Raw genomic sequence first — 17,947 nt, forward strand, 5'->3', positions numbered from 1 at the left:
GTGCACCCCGAGGCCCCGGAGTGGCCCCTCCCACGGCTCCAGGCGCCGAGTGGGACGGGGCCCACCCCCGCAGCGTGGCCCAGCCCTGAACGACTCGCCCGGCCCCTTCTCTCCCCTGTGGGAAAGCCGCGGCCCGCGGTAGGGCCACCCACCGGGAGGCGATGGCGGCTGGGCCGCACAGGTAGCTGTAGGCGCCGCTCGGCTCGGCAGGCCCCTCTGGCGGTACCTCGGGCTGCCGTCTCGCCTGGCACGGTCTCGGGCCATGACCGCAGCTGCCTTCGGGCGTCCCTAAGGCAGCCATAGCGAGGCCCTGTCGCCTCCGCCCCGCCTTGCTCCGCCCCGCAGCGCCACACTCCTTCCGGTGCAGGCGGCCAAGATGGTGGGTATCGCTGGGCGCGTCGGTGAGAGGGCTCGGCCTGGGGCTGGTGGGTAGGCCGAGGCTGCGCCTTCTCCTCCGGGGGACGCGCAGGCTTCCAGTCGCGCTCCGCTTCGCTTGACGGGCTGGGGGCGGCCCTATGTGTGGTTCTCGGCCCTGCGGGGCCAGAGCGGGCCTGGCCCGGGAATGGCGGCGTGGTGACCCGGTCCGGCCCCTTGGCGGTGGAGAAGGGTTCCGCGGTTCCTGGTGTTTCGGGTTGCTCGTGGCGAAGGGCGGCTCCGCTGAGCTTTACGGGAGGGTTCCGCTCGCTTTCTTCGGTGGGGGGGTGGCCGTAGCCCGGCTGGGAAAGTAGCGCTTGGGGCACCAGGTCAGCCTGCGTTCACAACGGAGGCGTGTCGGTTTGTCCGTGTCCTGGTGGCGGCTGGATTACAACCAGGTGCCGCAGCCTGAACTGACCGCGCAGCCGGGGTTTTGTTGGTACTTCTTACAGGGGACACCCCAAAAGGATGTTGTGATAAAACCCGATGCCCCAAGCACGTTGCTCTCGGAGAAACACGCGGACTATATAGCTTCGTATGGAACAAAGAAAGATGATTATGTAGGTATCGACTCGTGTCAGTACAGCTGTGATGTTAATAGTCATAATACCCTTGTATTATGACTATTGCTCACAAGCCAGTTCATTCTTGCCCTGCAATCCCAACTATAAAAGAAGGACGGCTTTATTAATATCTCGAGGTCTGTGATGAGTTTTGGCATGTATTATCGGAGTGTAAATTTGAAGATTATTGGTTTAGCTCTAGAATTACTCTGAGACCTGAGAAATGAGCTGCTTGTTTCATCTTCACCTGCTAGAATGCACAAAGACTATAGCTACATTTACATGTTGCTGTTTTGATGGGACAGCATGCTGAATCCCACCACAGTACTGCCCTATGCTTCCTGGGTTTGAGAAACACTTTAACAAACAACAGTTTTATAGCTTTGGGCCATCAGGCCCACACACTATTCCAGTCCCAGCAGATGAAAGATGTCAATAACTGCTTGTGTCTGAAGAAACCATGCATTTACCTCTGTTGTCCACAAAAGAACTCTAAGCAGTATTGCTTAAGATTGTTTTTGTGCTCAGAAAGTAGAAAACAATGTTTATGGGTGGTGTGGGTGATGATATTGAGGGAAGAGAATTCAGTATGAAATTTCATTTCCTAGTGCAGCTTTAGATTGTGGCGGTTTTGGCACTTGACATTTTCATTAAATGGTAGGTTTGTTATTTTTGAGACTAGCTGGGGTGGTAATTTGGGTGGTAGTTTGAATACCAAGATAATAACTGAATTGGTGCTAAACTACCCATATGCGTTTGATACTGAGCTTGATACTTTGAACTAGACAAAACAGGGGAGGAAGGGAATGTGGTACGGGTAGATACATGCATATACCTGTGCCTGTATGTGTGCGTATGTGCACAAATGCATTATCTGCAGAGTATGTGCGAGGAGCTGCTATGTAGTAAGTTGTTAATGGGATGAAAGATGGTTGACATACATTAGTTAACGTTTACAGTTTGTAGTATTTTCATGGTTCTCTACTGATTATGTGCTTATCTGATAATGCATTACTTAGGAATACTGTATGTCAGAGTATTTGAGGATGAGTGGTGTTTACTGGGGGCTGACAGCAATGGATCTCATGGGGCACCTGCACCGAATGAATAAAGAAGAAATTCTGGAATTCATCGAATCATGTCAACATGAATGTGGTGGAATAAGTGCCAGCATAGGTCATGATCCTCATCTCCTCTATACCCTCAGTGCTGTCCAGGTAAATATAACAGGGTAATTTTAGAAGAAACCATTGCATTTACTGCTTTTGATGATTGCAGACTGACGATCCAGGCCCTGTGAGATGCCAACGGAAAAACTATTACAGTTCCCTCTTACAAAAAAAAATCAAACAGAAAATACTTTAGCATTTGGCTGTATTGTTTCCTACAAAATGGTCAGATTTTGGAAGGCTGTGTTTTTTAATGAGAAATTAATGCATTCTTAATAATTTTGCTGCAGTTTTTTTTAAATGCTTCTTAGCTACGGGCTTTGCTTGAGCTTTTGGTAGATAAAATTTGGATTTAAAAAAATCCTTATAGTGCACATTGAGGTGAAAGATAAGTATGCCAAGAATAAGAGTAAAGTTTTGGATTTTATTTGTTCATGTATGCATTACTGTAGGTTATGATTGATAGATATTATAATGTATTAACAAATAATTATAAACAAGTATATATCTAAACTATGTAATATGTATAATTATACATAATGTGCCTAGATGTTAGCACTATAGAATCATAGAATGGTTAGGGTTGGAAAGGACCTTAAGATCATCAAGTTCCACCCCCCCTGCCATGGGCAGGGACACCTCCCTCTAAACCATATCACACAAGGCCTCGTCCAACCTGGCCTTGAACACTGCCAGGGATGGAGCATTCACAACCTCCCTGGGCAACCCATTCCAGTGCCTCACCACCCTCACAGGAAAGAATTTCCTCCTTATATCCAATCTAAACTTCCCCTGTTTAATTTTTAACCCATTACCCCTTGTCCTATCACTGCAGTCCCTAATGAAGAGTCCATCCCCAGCATCCCTGTATGCCCCCTTCAGGTACTGGAAGGCTGCTTGCTATGAGGTCACCATGCAGCCTTCTCTTCTCCAGGCTGAACAGCCCCAACTTTCTCAGCCTATCTTCATATGGGAGGTGCTCCAGTCCCTGATCATCCTTGTGGCCTCCTCTGGACATGTTCCAACAGTTCCATGTCCTTTTTATGTTGAGGACACCAGAACTGCACAGTGCTCCAGGTGAGGTCTCACGAGAGCAGAATAAAGGGGCAAGATCATCTCCTTCGACCTGCTGGTCACACTCCTTTGGATGCAGCCCAGTATACGGTTGGTTTCTGGGCTGCAAGCGCACACTGAAGCCGGCTCATGTTCATTTTCTTACCCACTGACACCCCGAAGTCCTTCTCCTTGGGCTGCTCTGAATCTCTTCTCTATGTATAATTATACATAGTGTGCTTAGATATTAGTACTGTACAAAAAGAACCACTGTAGTACTTTATTCTTGCTGTGTTCCTCAAATCTGCATTTTTGTATATAACTTAAAAATGATACCAGTCTCTTTAGCATTCGATTTCTATGGTGTCTACTCTTTCCCTGAGAAAGAGTAATTCTCAAGCTAATCTTTTTACTGCCATCATCTCCACTGTAGATTTAATTTGTTGCTCTCCTCTTGTTTATTTTGTTATGGGTTTTTTTTGTTAGTTTTGCTTTTGTTCTTCTCATGAAAACTCATGTTGTAGAAAAAAATACCAGAAAGGCCCAGATGTTTCTGAACTGTTGTTTTATTGCTGCATAACTTCTCTCTGGTCCAGTCTTACGGAAGAAATATATAAATGGTGTTACAAATAAATAAGATACCCTGTTTTAGGAAGAAAGTATGTTGGATTTAAGGTGTTTGATTTGAAAGCCTTAGGCAGGACAGAAGAGTGCTGTTTTCTTGGGTTAGTGGCAAGTGCTGGCATTTATTATCTGCTCTGAAGTTTATCACCAGTTTAGCTCTAGAATTACTCGAGTACTGTGAGAACCAGGAAACTAAAGTTTCTTTAGGCTGTGACATCTGTGCTGTTCCAAATTGCCCAGTCAAATTCCCGTCACAAATTCTAATGCAGTATAAGAAGATGGTACAATCTGAGGTTGTTAGAGTTGTTCGTTCTTAAGTAGATACTTGATGTTACTAGAGGATGTTTTCGTGCTAACTGAATGAAGCTCTAGATGTGCAAAGTTGAGAAGTTTTAGCAAATGCCGATATAACACTTTTGTTCATTAAAACAGTATGTCTTAATGAACATGCATGTTCTTAGCAAACAGGCATACCCAGAATATGTAAGAGTCATGTCACATCAGATTTGCTTTTTAAGGAGTATGCTATAATTATATATTTTCTGTTGGAGTTGTATGCTTTTTTTCTTTTTTTTTTCATTTCCTTAAGACTTACATTTTATCTAACAGTTGAAAGATTCCAGCTAACTCTGGGTGTTCAAAGTCATGCTTGTTGGTATTTTTCAGGCTTGGTGCTATAATACTGCTTAGTTTGAGCTCTTCTTTCTATTATACTACTTATAATAAATTCTTAATTCCTTTCATTACATATTATGCAAGTTATGAGTAAAACCAGGAAGTTGGCTGGGGCTCAGAAACAGTATTGCTTTGTCATATGGATTTACTGGCTCAGATCAGTGCTAGCTCAGCAAACGTTATATTCCCTATGACATCTGTTTTTTTTTGCCAGAATATATTGACTGTACAGTTATTGTCTACTCATATTGTTCATACATTGGTTACTACAGTTTGGGTCTCCTCATTATATTTGAAAAAGTGAATGTAAATAAAAATCTTATAATTTGAAACTAATCATTGCTGACAGGCTTGGACTGTAAGAGCTGTTAGTAACAAGCAGTTTAACTTACTTGCATATATCCAAGTAGCAGCAGTGCTCATACTACATATCTGTAAGTCTAGGATGTCATTATACTATTACGAAATTAGAATCTTAGAATAGTTACGGTTGGAACAGACCTTAAGATCATCAAGTTCCAACCCCCCTGCCATGGGCAGGGACACCTCCCTCTAAACCTTATCACCCAAGGCCTCATCCAGCCTGGCCTTGAACACTGCCAGGAATGGAGCATTCACAACCTCCCTGGGCAACCTATTCCAGTGCCTCACCACCCTAACAGTAAAGAATTTCCTCCTTATGTATAATCTAAACATCCCCTGTTTAGGTTTTAACCCATTACCCCTTGTCCTATCACTACAGTCCCTAATGAAGAGTCCCTCCCCAGCATCCCTATATGCCCCCTTCAGATACTGGAAGGCTACTATGAGGTCTCCAAGCAGCCTTCTCCAGGCTGAGCAGTCCCAACTTTCTCAGCCGATCTTCATATGGGAGGTGCTCCAGTCCCCTGAATATTCTCATGGCCTCCTCTGGACTTGTTCCAATAGATCCATGTCCTTTTTATGTTGAGGACACCAGAACTGCACACAGTGCTCCAAGTGAGGTCTCACAAGAGCAGAATAAAGGGGCAGGATCACCTCCTTCGACCTGCTGGTCACGCTCCTTTGGATGCAGCCCAGTATACGGTTGGTTTCTGGGCTGCAAGTACACACTGAAGCCAGCTCATATTCATTTTCTCATCGACCAGCACCCCAAGTCCTTCTTGGGCTGCTCTGAATCTCTTCTCTGCCCAGCCTGTAGCTGTGCTGGGATTGCTCTGACCCAGGTGTAGGACCTTGCACTTCGCATGGTTAAACTTCATGAAGTTGGCATCAGCCCACCTCACAAGCGTGTCAGGGTCCCTCTGGGTGGCATTCCTTCCCTCCAGCGGATCAACCGAACCACAGATCTTGGTGTCATCGTCAAACTTGCTGACGGCGCACTCAATCCCACTGTCCATGTCAGCGACGAAGATGTTAAACAAGACCGGTCCCAACACCGATCCCTTAAGGACACCGCTCGTTACTGGTCTCCAGCTGGACGTTGAGCCATTAACCACAACTCTTTGTGTGCAGCCCTCCAGCCAGTTCTTTATCCACTGAGTGGTCCATTCATCAAATTGATGTCTCTCCAATTTAGAGACAAGGATGTTGTGTGGGACAGTGTCGAACGCTTTGCACAAATCCAGACAGAAGACATCAACTGCTCTACCCCTGTCCATCAGTTCTGTAGCCCCATCATAAAAGGCCACCAAATTGGTCAAGCAGGATTTCCCCTTAGTGAAGCCATGCTGGCTGTCACCAAGCACCTTATTGTTTTTCATGTGCGTTATCATGCCTTCCAGGAGAATCTGCTCCAAGATTTTTCCAGGAACAGAGGTGAGACTGACTGGTCTGTAATTCCCCGGGTCAAATTAGCCATACATTAAATCTCTGTTCTACATAATGCTGACATAAAAACAAATAAACCTGTTTATGCTTTTGAGAAGTGAGCTGGAAGTTGGAAAATAACAAAGTATGAAAGAGTTCAGCTTGAATTGCCTATATTTGCACTCAAGTGTTTCTTCACAATAAGATTTTCTTAACAGCTTTTAAGCAGAGATAGATGAACTGCAGTGAATGACATTTTACTTTAATAAACATTATCAGGTAGCATTCACAGTTAAATGAAGTCTTTTATAAATCCAGGATTTTTAGGTTTTTTTAAAGGAATAGATTTTTAAAAATTTTTGCCTCTCTTTGATTGTTACTGTGTCTTTTTTTTTCCCCCAGATTCTTATCTTATATGATAGTCTGCATGTTGTTGATGTAAATAAAATTGTTGAATATATACAGAGCTTGCAAAAAGAGGATGGATCATTTGCTGGAGACAAATGGGGTAACTTTTAGATGATTAAAATTTAGTGGCTTGGTTGGCATGTGTTAAGTCTGTGAGCTTAAGTTTCCTTGGATGATCTTTTTGCTTATGTTTGTGAACACTTATTTCTGAGTTACGAAAAAGGAGATTTTGTGAAGTGCAGAGATATGTTTCACTCCTTTCATAAATACTGTAAACTTCAGGTTTATTCTTGTATTAAAATTGTTCAACTCTGAAAGAAGGAAACTTTTGAGCATTTGTAACTTGACAATGCTTTGATACACCAGATAAGCTACTTCATAAGGGATACAAAATTGCATGCTATTTAATGATAGTCAGCTACGGTATTTATGCATGTCAGCTGTGAAAGCATCTTTCACTATATGGGAATGAGAAAGATTGGGTTTGTACTGATGACCTTCTCTTAATACTGATTTTGTTTCTGCACATAAATTCTTTATGAGCAAAGATGTTTTTTTAATGCTGTAGCATAAATATTTAGTCCCATGGAAAATAGCCCATGGAATGCTTACATTTTAATAAAATTCAAGTACTGAAACATACCAGATGCACAATGGATTTATGTTATTTGTGGAAGGAAGTTATACTGCGACTGAAGGAATGCGGTACCTGATGTAGGACAGCACAGGTTTGGTTTGTATTTATAAGCCTGTAAATTGATGAAGAGGAAAAGTCTTGTATCAGTTTAACCAAAAAAACCCTGTGTGTGGATGGGTTCAATTTCAAATTTTGACTTCAAGTATTAATTGCTTGGAGTTTGTCTGAGGAGAGTTACATTGGTGTGGACTTCCTGAGCAATCATTCTGCTATAGATGTGGCCTTTCTGGTTTAGCTTCCAGATATAAGTATGTAACTTTTATCAGTCTTACTCTAAAAACAAAAGTGGCTTCTACTTCTGCCTGGATTTAAGGCAGATGAAGAGTCGTGTCCGGGCATTTTTGAGTCCACTGCTCTGCGATTATCTACACTACAGAAACTCTAAAATTGTGTAGTTATTTGTAAATTACCACTAGTTGAAGTGATTTGGATATATTATCTGACTGTACACCAGCTTATTATAAACTGTTTGCTTTTATGTGCAGTAAACAAAACAGTTCTAATGTACACTTTCTAAATTAGTGAGGAATAATCATGGGCTGGAAAAGGAAATAGTACAAGAGCAGTTTTTTGCTGATTTTTGTTCTGTGTAAAACCTAGTACTTCAACATACTGTTCCATGCTTTTAGTGGTGATCTAAATGTATTTTTGTTGTTGTTAATAAAAATACTCTTATTTCATTCCCTACCCTCACTTTCTAGGAGAAATAGATACAAGGTTCTCATTCTGTGCTGCAGCAACTCTTGCACTTCTGGTAAGTGCTAAATCGTTATGTGTAGAAGTGCAAAATCTTCTGTTTGGTACTGCTGAAGTTTCTGAACATAACAAGCTTGGTAGTATATAAAGTGCATTAGTTGCTTTTCTGACTTGCAGGGAAGGCTGGATGCTATTGATGTGGGAAAAGCAGTAGAATTCGTTTTGTCCTGTATGAACTTTGATGGAGGATTTGGTTGTAGACCAGGTTCCGAATCGCATGCAGGACAGGTGAGTTTTGCTCCATATGGAGATGTTTTAAAATCACAAGCATTGTGTGCTGCCTTAAGCGTTTCTTTACAGTGTCTATCAAGGATGTCAACTGATAAACCTTTCTTGTTTCCAAAATGCCTGATTCTAGTACCTTAGTTAAAATAAACGAGCAAGTAGCTAGATAAATCAGAGATTTGGGACATTACAGTGTGTGTGTGGGATTAATATCATAAGGGAATAACTTAGAGGACTGTATTTCAGTCTTCACGTAGTGATGTTGAAGTAGTTAGCACAAGGATTTTTTACAGAATTTGAATTTGGTATTAATAGAGATGTTGTACACTGTGCACAAATGATGAAACATAAAGGTCAATTGTTGTGTATTATGTTTGACACTTATCAGCTGCTGAACTCAAATAAAAATGAGATGTGAACCTTCTCAGGGGGAGGGGAAAAAAATAAAACAACTGGTATAGGGTTGTCTGTATGGTCTAGCTGGCTGGACCGTGTTCTGCTGTTCAAGGAAGTCAGGTTAAGTAGCTGAACGTACTCTCTTCGCAGCTGACGTTTCCAGGAAGGATTACATCTGTTGTGCATATTCACATACTCCTTGAAGTGCTGTAAAGCGCAACTCCTTTGCCTGCACAATAGTTCAAAGTTTTCTGGGAATATAACATTTACTTTTTTACTGTTCTCAGATAGGCACATCCCTGTTGATGTGTGCTTTTGTTGTTGTTTTTTCTCGTTGTCATTTTGGGTGTGTGTTTTAATTAGGAAAAGGTGATTATGAGTGGTTTTCAGTTGAGGTTTTGGTCTCTTGTGGTTTGTGCTTTGGCTGCTTTCCTAGTGACTGCATGAAAGGTGACCAGAGTATCATAGAATCATAGAGTAGTTAGGGTTGGAAAGGACCTTAAGATCATCCAGTTCCAACCCCCATGCCATGGGCAGGGACATCTCACACGAAACCATGTCACCCAAGGCTCTGTCCAACCTGGCCTTGAACACTGCCAGGGATGGAACCTTCACAACTTCCTTGTATGCTCTTGCACTGTAAATGTTATTTCCCAGAAAAAAGTAAACACGGATTAATCAATGCACATATTTTACATTGCACATCGGCAGCAGCCTGACATGGCTAGATAAATGTTGGATTGCCAGGATAGTTAAAGGTCAGGGTTAACCTGTTTCTAGAGAATGTCTTAGAAGGTCTTTAGTTTGCTGTCTGCAAGCTGCTGGGTAAGAGGCACATACAGGAATAAACCACATGCTGGATGCAGAATTTTCATATAGGCCATATCCCACCTGCAGAAACCGGTTTGGCTTCTCTGGCTTCACGAGTCCATTATATTAAAATAAAACTGTAGGGCTCTGCCTGATCTTTTAGAATTTTCCTCCAAATGCATTAATTTCTTGTATTAGTAAAATCTTACTGTTCTGTAATTATATCGTATAGTTGGTACTTTTATACAATGCAGCTGTATCAATAACATACTTTTCTAATGGAAAAGTAAAACAAAAAGTTAAAGTGTATGCTTATTCTGTATTGTTTGCATGGCCATACTCCTGCTTTGAGATCTTCCTGCATTTAGTCTGCTAACTATAGTCTTTAAATACACAACCAATTTATGTCTGTAATTTTAGATCTATTGTTGCACAGGATTCCTGGCTATAACAGACCAGTTGCATCAAGTAAACGTTGACTTGCTGGGTTGGTGGCTTTGTGAACGTCAGTTACCTTCCGGGGGTCTCAACGGACGACCAGAGAAGGTATTAGGTGGCTTTTCTTCTTTGCTCAAACCTCAGTAGAGATTATTTTTTCTAAAGTGAAGTACTTCCAGAAAACATCATGACTTCTATGAAATATTTAATAAATTTTTCAAAGAAGTCAGGACTTCATTTTGACTCTTTAATTTTGTCACTAACATCTGTCATGCAGTCCTCAGTTATGCTTAGTCTGAGTACTCAGGTTAGGAAGGTACTCATATGGAAGTATGTCTTGCTGACTACTTTAACCAGTATACTGTTAAATCAGGGCTTTAATATTTTCCGACATCAGGAATGATCTCTTCTGTAGAATTTGTGCAAAAATTACCGTTTTCCTGTGTGTAGATCCTGGGTATAATAGTGTTCCTCATCACACTAGGGAATTGTGTGACCTCGAATAATCTCAACTGATAAATAGATAACCAATTAAAAATGCTTCCCTTGCTCTCTCCAACCCCTTCCCCTTCCATCGCCTCCCCCCTTGCCGTGGAAAAAAAATCCAGCCAACCAACCAACCAAAAAAGTAATTGATACGAAGTTCTTTGTACTTCCTGCTCCTGAAAAAGGGGCTGTGGTCGTTTAGCCTCTCCCACAGAAGGTGAAGAACACTTCAAAATCACATTCTTGTGGTTTTGTTTCCTGAAGAAGAGAAGACGTTTGAGAAAGAGACTTTCCCTTCCTGAAAAAGGGAAGTCCTCTGAAAAGCAACTGCATCCAGGAACTTTCTTTCTTTTACTCCAAGTAAGCTCTTCAAGTGTTGTTTCTCTGCAACAGTATTGTGACAGCACACTTAGTAATTTGCAGAATCGCCAATAAAATTTGCAGTGTCATGTCTGAAACAAAAATAATAATCTGCTTCTCTGCTTGCCAGTTACCTGATGTATGTTATTCGTGGTGGGTGCTAGCATCTTTGAAGATGATTGGTAGATTACATTGGATTGACAGAGAGAAGTTGCGCTGCTTTATTTTGGCTTGCCAAGATGAGGAGACAGGAGGATTTGCTGACAGACCAGGAGATATGGTAAATAACCCCTTACTATGTAAGACACTTAACTGAAAATTCCAACTGGGAAGGTAGATTTTCACATTTGAGTGTAAATCGAGATCCAGGTGTAAGCTGCAGAGCCTGCAGTTTGCTTTGAAGGAAGGATTAGAGTAGAGGTGCTTTTGAAGGCTTGCTTGGGCAGCACATATTTTATGTCGCACCAGCACTGTGATGTTCCCCCCCGAAGTCAGTTGCCCTTCCTTACAAATTCTGGCTTGGTTCTCATAGCACAAACCACACAAATTGTTTCTCACAAGACCGCTTGGAAGATCTCTGTAAAGTACTGTGTCTGGTGGTTTGTTGGTTTTTGTGGGGTTTGTTTTTTTTTTTTTGGTTGGTTGGTCGGTTTGGTTTGGGCTTTTTGTTTGGGAGTGGTTTTTTTTTTTTGGTTGGTTTGTTTTGGGCTTATTGTTTTTTTTTTTATTTTTGGCAGGGGGGATGTGTGGGGTTTTAGGAGTTTGGTTTGTTCTGTAAAACGTTATGCAAGCTAGAGTGCAGTGCAGTTGAAGTAGTCCTTGCCTCTTCATGATTTTGCCTGATCTAAATGACCTGTAAGTTTTTATTAAGAATCCTTATATATTAACTTTTGTTCTGTGCCAGCCCAGCAACTGCCTCTCACAGGCATTTGTCTATACGAGGAGGGAGAGTGCAGTTACAGTTTAGCTAGTCTGTGCTCTCTGGTTTCAAGAAGAAATAATGGAGACTGCCCTGGTAAAATGGCAAATAAAGCCATATTCCTTATCTTTCAGGGATGCTGGACAGGTAAAATTAAAAGTATTCAGAGACTTCAGTGCAACTGCTGTAAAGCACTTGGCTGCTTATTTGTCAAAGGTCACAAAGGGGACCTCATTTTATTGCCCGTTTTATTGCAGCTGACCATGTCTTCTCCTTTCTTCACAAATGCCTTAAAAACTGAAGTAGCTTTCTGTTTCTTTGCAAGCTGATACATTATTCCCACTTGGGGGAAGGGGAGAAATCTCCTTATTCTGGTCTGTCATTTGGAAAGTATTTTGGTGTTCTTAAAAATGGAAGGCTTTTGTATTTCCCTGAGAAGTGTGACACTTAAAATCTTTACGCTTTTCTGGCTTCAGGATTAAATTTGAGCTATTGAACTATTTTTGTCTTGCTAGAAGAGCATCTTTGCAGAGCCTTTCCTCCATGTTTAATGCAGGCACCATTGGGAGTGTCATATTATTTTTACCTGTTATCCATTGTTGAAGTGGGTGCTGCCATAGAAGTGTTGACACCTACAGGTTTTTGCTTCATTCCTGTAAAAACTCATTCCTAACAGACCTGTTGTTTTGGAGGCTTGTGGGGTGTTGTGGGGTTGTTTTGGTTAGGATGGGGGTGTTTGTTTATTTGGGGGGGGGGTTAGTGTGGTGGGGGTTTTGGTTTGTTGTTGGGCTTTTTTGTTTGGTGGGTTTTTCTGGTTTTGGTTTTAATTAGTTTTAGGTTCCAGTCTTGATTTGATATTGTGATTGTACTTCAGGTTTTGAAGCACTTCACAAAAGACAGCTCTGTCATTTTAATTTATTTTTTTTAAGTTCCAAGCAGCTAATTCTCAATAACTTAACTCCAGAAGCTGTACTTGTTAGCTCTTTGTTGTCATTCAGATGGTGTTTCCTTGTTATTTGCTTTAAAGAAGATTGCAGAAAGGAGCAGATGGCAGTAGATGCATCTTCTAGGAAATCTGGTTTCCCTGAACACACATATTGTTTGTCAACAGATTGAATCTGTAACTTCACTTGCACACTTCCCATTGGGGACCATCTCCCCTTCTGGGCCTGTCCATCTGTCTTGCCATTCCTAAAGTGTACTGTTCATTATTATTATTTTGCTGCTTATTTATTTTACCCCTCCTCTATGGCCATATACTCAGTTCTGGGAAGGAGCAAGTATATATAAGTCTAAGCTTTGACTGCACCAGTAATGTGGTTGCCAAACCATTGAGGAGCAAGACTTGCTGTGGTAGTGTAGTTTGAACCTTCTAGGCTGTGATCAGTGGTTGAGGATCCTGTATATGGCTGCAACATGGTAATTTGGCTTAGTTTACTGTATTACAGAACCTTTGCAGTGAGGTCCAGAAGTTCCACTAAAGCAAACGGGATGTATGCTGCACCAGACAGCACAGGGACTTTTGGATAGGTTTTTGTAGAATGATTGATTAACTCCATTGACGGGATGCTTGTAATGAGACTTCATAATCTGCTGCAGTTATGTGGTGATAAGTGCTTTCAGGGAAGTTTCATACAGTGAAGGAATACTTGGATACCACATCACTGCTCCTGCCTCTTCTGGGTTTTTTCTTGTATTTTTTCCTTCAGTTTTCTTTCACAGTAGGTTGCTTCTCCTCTCTCAAGATTTTACAGCACAGATCTGTATTCAGAGACCATTAAAGAGCTGAAGACCATTAGAAGGTTGCTGAAGAGCAAATGGGGAATTTATGGAAGTGATACTCACAGATGATCAAACTTTTAAAATCTCTTCTTTGCTTCTGCTACCCTGTGACATTTAATGGTAATGGAGGCAAACGAGTACTTCCTGCGAAATTCAGAGTTGAAAATTGTCTTAAGAGACAACTGGCAAGCATCTCTCCGTAAATCATAGTATTGTAAATACATGTTGTGAAAGCTGTCGTGCCTGTCAGCACAAATGAAAGTTTTGTTCAGTTGCATTGTCTCCTTCAGCCATGGGGGTTTTCAGTCTCTTCCTAGCAAACAGAAGCTTCGTTCCATACAAATGAAAAGCTTGTATGAATGAACATTTGGACATGAACATGTTTGGAAACAGACACAAACTCTTTTTTCTTTTCCCCCAGGTGGATCCATTTCATACCCTGTTTGGAATTGCTGGACTATCTTTATTAGGAGAAGAACAAATCAAGGCTGTCAATCCTGTCTTTTGTATGCCAGAAGATGTCCTTCAAAGAATAAATGTACAGCCTGAGCTTCTGAACTAAGCCTCGTAGAGACAAAAGGTTGATACGCCCACTTGCTTTGGTTCTACTGATTTAAGTAATCTCATCTCTGAAACTGTTAACATATTCTTCTTTGAGATGTTTACATTGCAAAAGTAAAGCAATAGCTTTACTGTTGACTTTGTCACTTCATAAACTGTACCAGAACAGGCTGCTTCTAATAATCTGAGTGTAACATGTTCTTTGGTTGTATATAAGAGATGTAGAAACACTTCCAATGTGTACCTAAATACATGGTGGGCTTTTTTTTTTTTTTTAATATTCAAGTCAAAGCAATAGCGTGAATGTTTAATTTTTGTATTCCTGTGATGTCAACCATGCGCACATCTGTCCTTCAACAAGCATGTTTTGATGGCAGATCACAGAAAGCACTTTAAAAGTATGAAAAAAAACCCGCAACCAAACCAACCTGCAAACAAAACCCTACTTAAGCCATGCACTTACTGCCCTGCACTTGTGTATGTAATTGTTCCTGTTCACATTTGCCATCACTTTCATATACTGAGAAGCAAGTTTTTTTTCTTCTGATAGTAACTAATTCCAGTGGAAACAAAAATTATTGTTCCATTAAGCATATAAATGTCTTCACTTATTGATAAGTCCCTTAGGCAGAATTTCTCTGATATTTGAAATAGAGCATACCTTGAGTATCTGTAGTGAAATTTGCTAACATTAAGCATTCTAGAGAAGGTTTATAGGACAGTAACTTCTAACTGAATATAGAGTTGATGCTAAATTTGTTGCTGAGTTGAAATCCTGTTTTTGTAGGTTTTAAGACAGTAATAGCCAGCACTTGATTATGGTGTAATGAGAATAAAACTAGGCATGGAAAATACTTGTTCTCTGAAGGATTAAGTCCTCTTTGTCTTCATAGAAGCCCTAAAATTGCCATTTAATTTACATTCCTCACACCCTGGCTAAGAGTGAAATACATAATAAAAGGTAATTGTAAAGGGGAGAAAGTCTTTGCTACTCTCTGTACTTCAGAAGATCTACCTTTGTTTCAGACACTTCTTAAGCGCCATCTGGTTAGTTTTATCCAGCCTGTTCATGTTAGTACAGTGTAAGGTATAACTGGACTTTTTGGTAGACCTTTACTAATAGAGAATTTCAAAGAGAGAATGTGCATTTGAATGCTTAAGTATTTCTAATAAATGTTTTAAGCTTTTCTCTACAGGCTTTTTTAGATAAGAACCCTGCTCTTCTTAAACTGTCCAGTTGCCTGATGAATTAATTTCCGTCTCAAGGTTTGGAAAAAAGTTACAGTAGGCTTCCAGCGTGAGAGAGCGAGAACACTGATCAGGTTTTATCCAACTATAAGGTATAACAGAAAATTTTAAGTTATTTTTTTCTTATTCCAGGTTACTTTTGCAAGTGCCACTTCTTTTTCATCTAAGGAAACATTGTTCAGTATGTAGGAATTTGCCATTTTTCCATGTTGTGTCGACAGAATAGAATCATCTTCAGAATTTCTAGTCTAGTATAGACTGAGACACCCTGAGAATTACTATGTGGGTGATACTGAATGACAGTGTAGAACATTTAACTGTAGGTTGAAATCCTGTTAATGTATTGGAGGCTTTTTCTGAAGAAGGTCTGGTCAACTTCATTTCCTAAGTCAGCTGTTACTTTTAAAGATCTTAAAAAGATTATAGGTTAAAAAAGAGGTGAGTATGTGCACAAACTGACTTCTTAAGAATATTCTTCGATTCTTTACATCAGTTCTTTAAAATACTGTATTTGCAGAAGTCATCACAATTTTTCTTATCCGAAGAAAGTAATGTTTTCTGTTAAATGTCCAGTGAAAAAATAGTTTTCCGGTGTGTCTGTGTTATGTCTTATGTTATTTTGGTGCGAAATCCATGGTTACTGTCTACCTCTATTTTGTTAAAAGTACTAATAAGATTTTTCTTTTCTGAGCTTATGTAGTTAACTTTGCAGTAATTAATCAGCTGTTCTCAGTCTTTGGTTACTGGTCCTTTATTAAAGGCTTTCAGAAATACATACTTTCATAACCTTTTTTTTTTTGCCCATGGAAATATTCATATGGAAAGATCCCGACATGATATTAGTACTTGATTTTTAAGTACTGTAGCATAGCCAGTATTCTCAGCAATAAATATTGCAAGATACTGTATGAGAATTTGTGAGAGAATAGTGAATAATCTGGGTACATAAAATTGTATGTCTGTAGATATGCTTATTAAAAGAAAATGAGGAGGGAAGAGGGATCAACAGCCATTCTATTGCCTTCAAGAACATGGTCCAAGTACAGATGTATGTGCTTTATTCCAAAGATGATTTTTCTCAGTTTTCTTAAGGCAACTTGGTTAAGACAGTTCAGCCTTGTGATCTGTGACCATACAGAAGGAAGGAAGGTGGAAGATGGACTTTGCTTTTGTTTCTGCCTTTCTTGTTGTATGCTTGGATTTCTGTCAGAGAATAGGAAAAGGGTTTAACACCAGCTGCAGGAGTCTGCATGCACTCTGAATTGATGGAAAAAGTATCGTGGTTTAAGCTCAGATGGCAACCCAGAACCACAAAGTGCTCGCTCACTCCCCCCTTTCCTACCCCTGCTTGCAGAGGGATGGGGAGGAGAATCAAAAGAATGTAACTCCCCGGGGTTGAGATAGGAGCAGTCCAGTAACTAAGGTATAACACAAACCACTGCTGCTGCCACCAATAATAACGATAAGGGAAATAACAAGGGAAGAGAATACAACTGCTCATCACCCACCGACCGATACCCAGCCTGACCGGAGCTGTGATCTAACCCTTCTGGGTAACTGCCTTCGGTTTAAGTAGTGGGCATGACGTGCTGTGGTATGGAATACTTCTTTGGCTAGTTTGGGTCAGGTGTCCTGTCTTTGCTTCCTCCTGGCTTCCCCTCCTCCGTGGAGCATGAGACTCAGAAAGTCTTTGGTCAGAGTAAGCATTACTGAGCAGCAACTAAAACCATCAGTGTTACCAGCGCTGTTCCCAGACTGAAAGTCAAAAACACAGCACTGCACCAGCTACTAAGGAAAGAAATGACTGCTACTGCTGAACCCAGGACAAAAGGAAAGCTCAGTGTAGGACTTGAAATTGAGGACAGGCAGTAGGTGGAATGGGCACCTGCAGCCTGCCATCCTTTGCTCTGCAGTGACACTCAGGTTCCTGGTGCAAGGCTGATGATACTCGCTGCTGAGAAAGTATGTGCTGTCTGAACTGTGAGCAGATGCCAGTAGAGGAGCTGCAACTGCTGTCATTTCAGTTGTGAAGCCGAATATCCATCAGACTGCAGTTGTCCGTGGAGCGCTGTGGGCTGGTAAGGGCTGGCTTCTGTTTGGAGTGTTTTTTTAATGCGGGTGTGTTACGTTCCAGGGACAAATCTTGTCTAGTCAGAATGTTTATTGGAACGGTTTTAGTGGTGTGTATGCATGCTGCACTCATGTGACACATGGCACAGTGTGCTAAGGACGCGTTTTAACAATTCCAGATGTACACAAGCTTCATGGTTGTTACTGGGATCTTTTTAGTACCGAAACTCTTGAGCAGGGGGGACGTGGCTGGGGCGCTGCTGGAACAGTTTCTGGATGCTGAAGAATGGATGTGGGGCGAACTGCGTGTGAACGCTTCGCTCCCGTTTTTAAGAGTTCCTTTTCCTTGCACCCCGGTGTCACCCTTATACTGCGTGTTCAAAGCGGCGCTGGGTGCGTGCCCAGCCGCGCTGGCTCCGGCAGGGCGAGCGCTGTTTGTGTCCGTGTGCGGCGGGGACGCGCGGGTCCCCTCAGCCGCCGCCGGGGGTGGGGGTGGCGAGGGGGG

At 41.5% G+C, this 17,947-nt stretch overlaps 1 protein-coding gene and 1 non-coding gene across 2 annotated transcripts; both read left to right on the plus strand.

Annotated features, from left to right (window-relative positions):
- The first annotated feature begins 267 nt into the window (after window positions 1-267).
- On the plus strand, window positions 268-14,978 carry RABGGTB (Rab geranylgeranyltransferase subunit beta). Its single transcript, XM_061365045.1, has 9 exons — window positions 268-379; window positions 867-974; window positions 1,997-2,194; window positions 6,689-6,794; window positions 8,093-8,145; window positions 8,265-8,375; window positions 9,999-10,124; window positions 10,993-11,142; window positions 13,985-14,978. The coding sequence occupies exons 1-9, from the start codon at window positions 377-379 to the stop codon at window positions 14,123-14,125; spliced, it is 996 nt and encodes a 331-aa protein (XP_061221029.1). The 5' UTR covers window positions 268-376; the 3' UTR covers window positions 14,126-14,978.
- On the plus strand, window positions 1,114-1,196 carry LOC133218552 (small nucleolar RNA SNORD45). Its single transcript, XR_009727190.1, has one exon. It is a non-coding gene; the product is annotated as a small nucleolar RNA SNORD45 (small nucleolar RNA).
- Window positions 14,979-17,947: the final 2,969 nt, after the last annotated feature.

Source organism: Neopsephotus bourkii, unplaced genomic scaffold, assembly GCF_033783945.1.
Source record: "Neopsephotus bourkii isolate Nb327-2 ecotype Australia unplaced genomic scaffold, CSIRO-AGI_Nbou_v1 NB_1269, whole genome shotgun sequence".
NCBI classification, from domain to species: domain Eukaryota; kingdom Metazoa; phylum Chordata; class Aves; order Psittaciformes; family Psittacidae; genus Neopsephotus; species Neopsephotus bourkii.

Bases quoted from the DNA above. Each gene is read 5' to 3' on its own strand.
- RABGGTB (XM_061365045.1), top strand. The intron at 2,195-6,688 runs GTAAATATAACA...TTTTTCCCCCAG, and splicing joins ATACCCTCAGTGCTGTCCAG to ATTCTTATCTTATATGATAG. The intron at 10,125-10,992 runs GTATTAGGTGGC...TCTGCTTGCCAG, and splicing joins TCAACGGACGACCAGAGAAG to TTACCTGATGTATGTTATTC.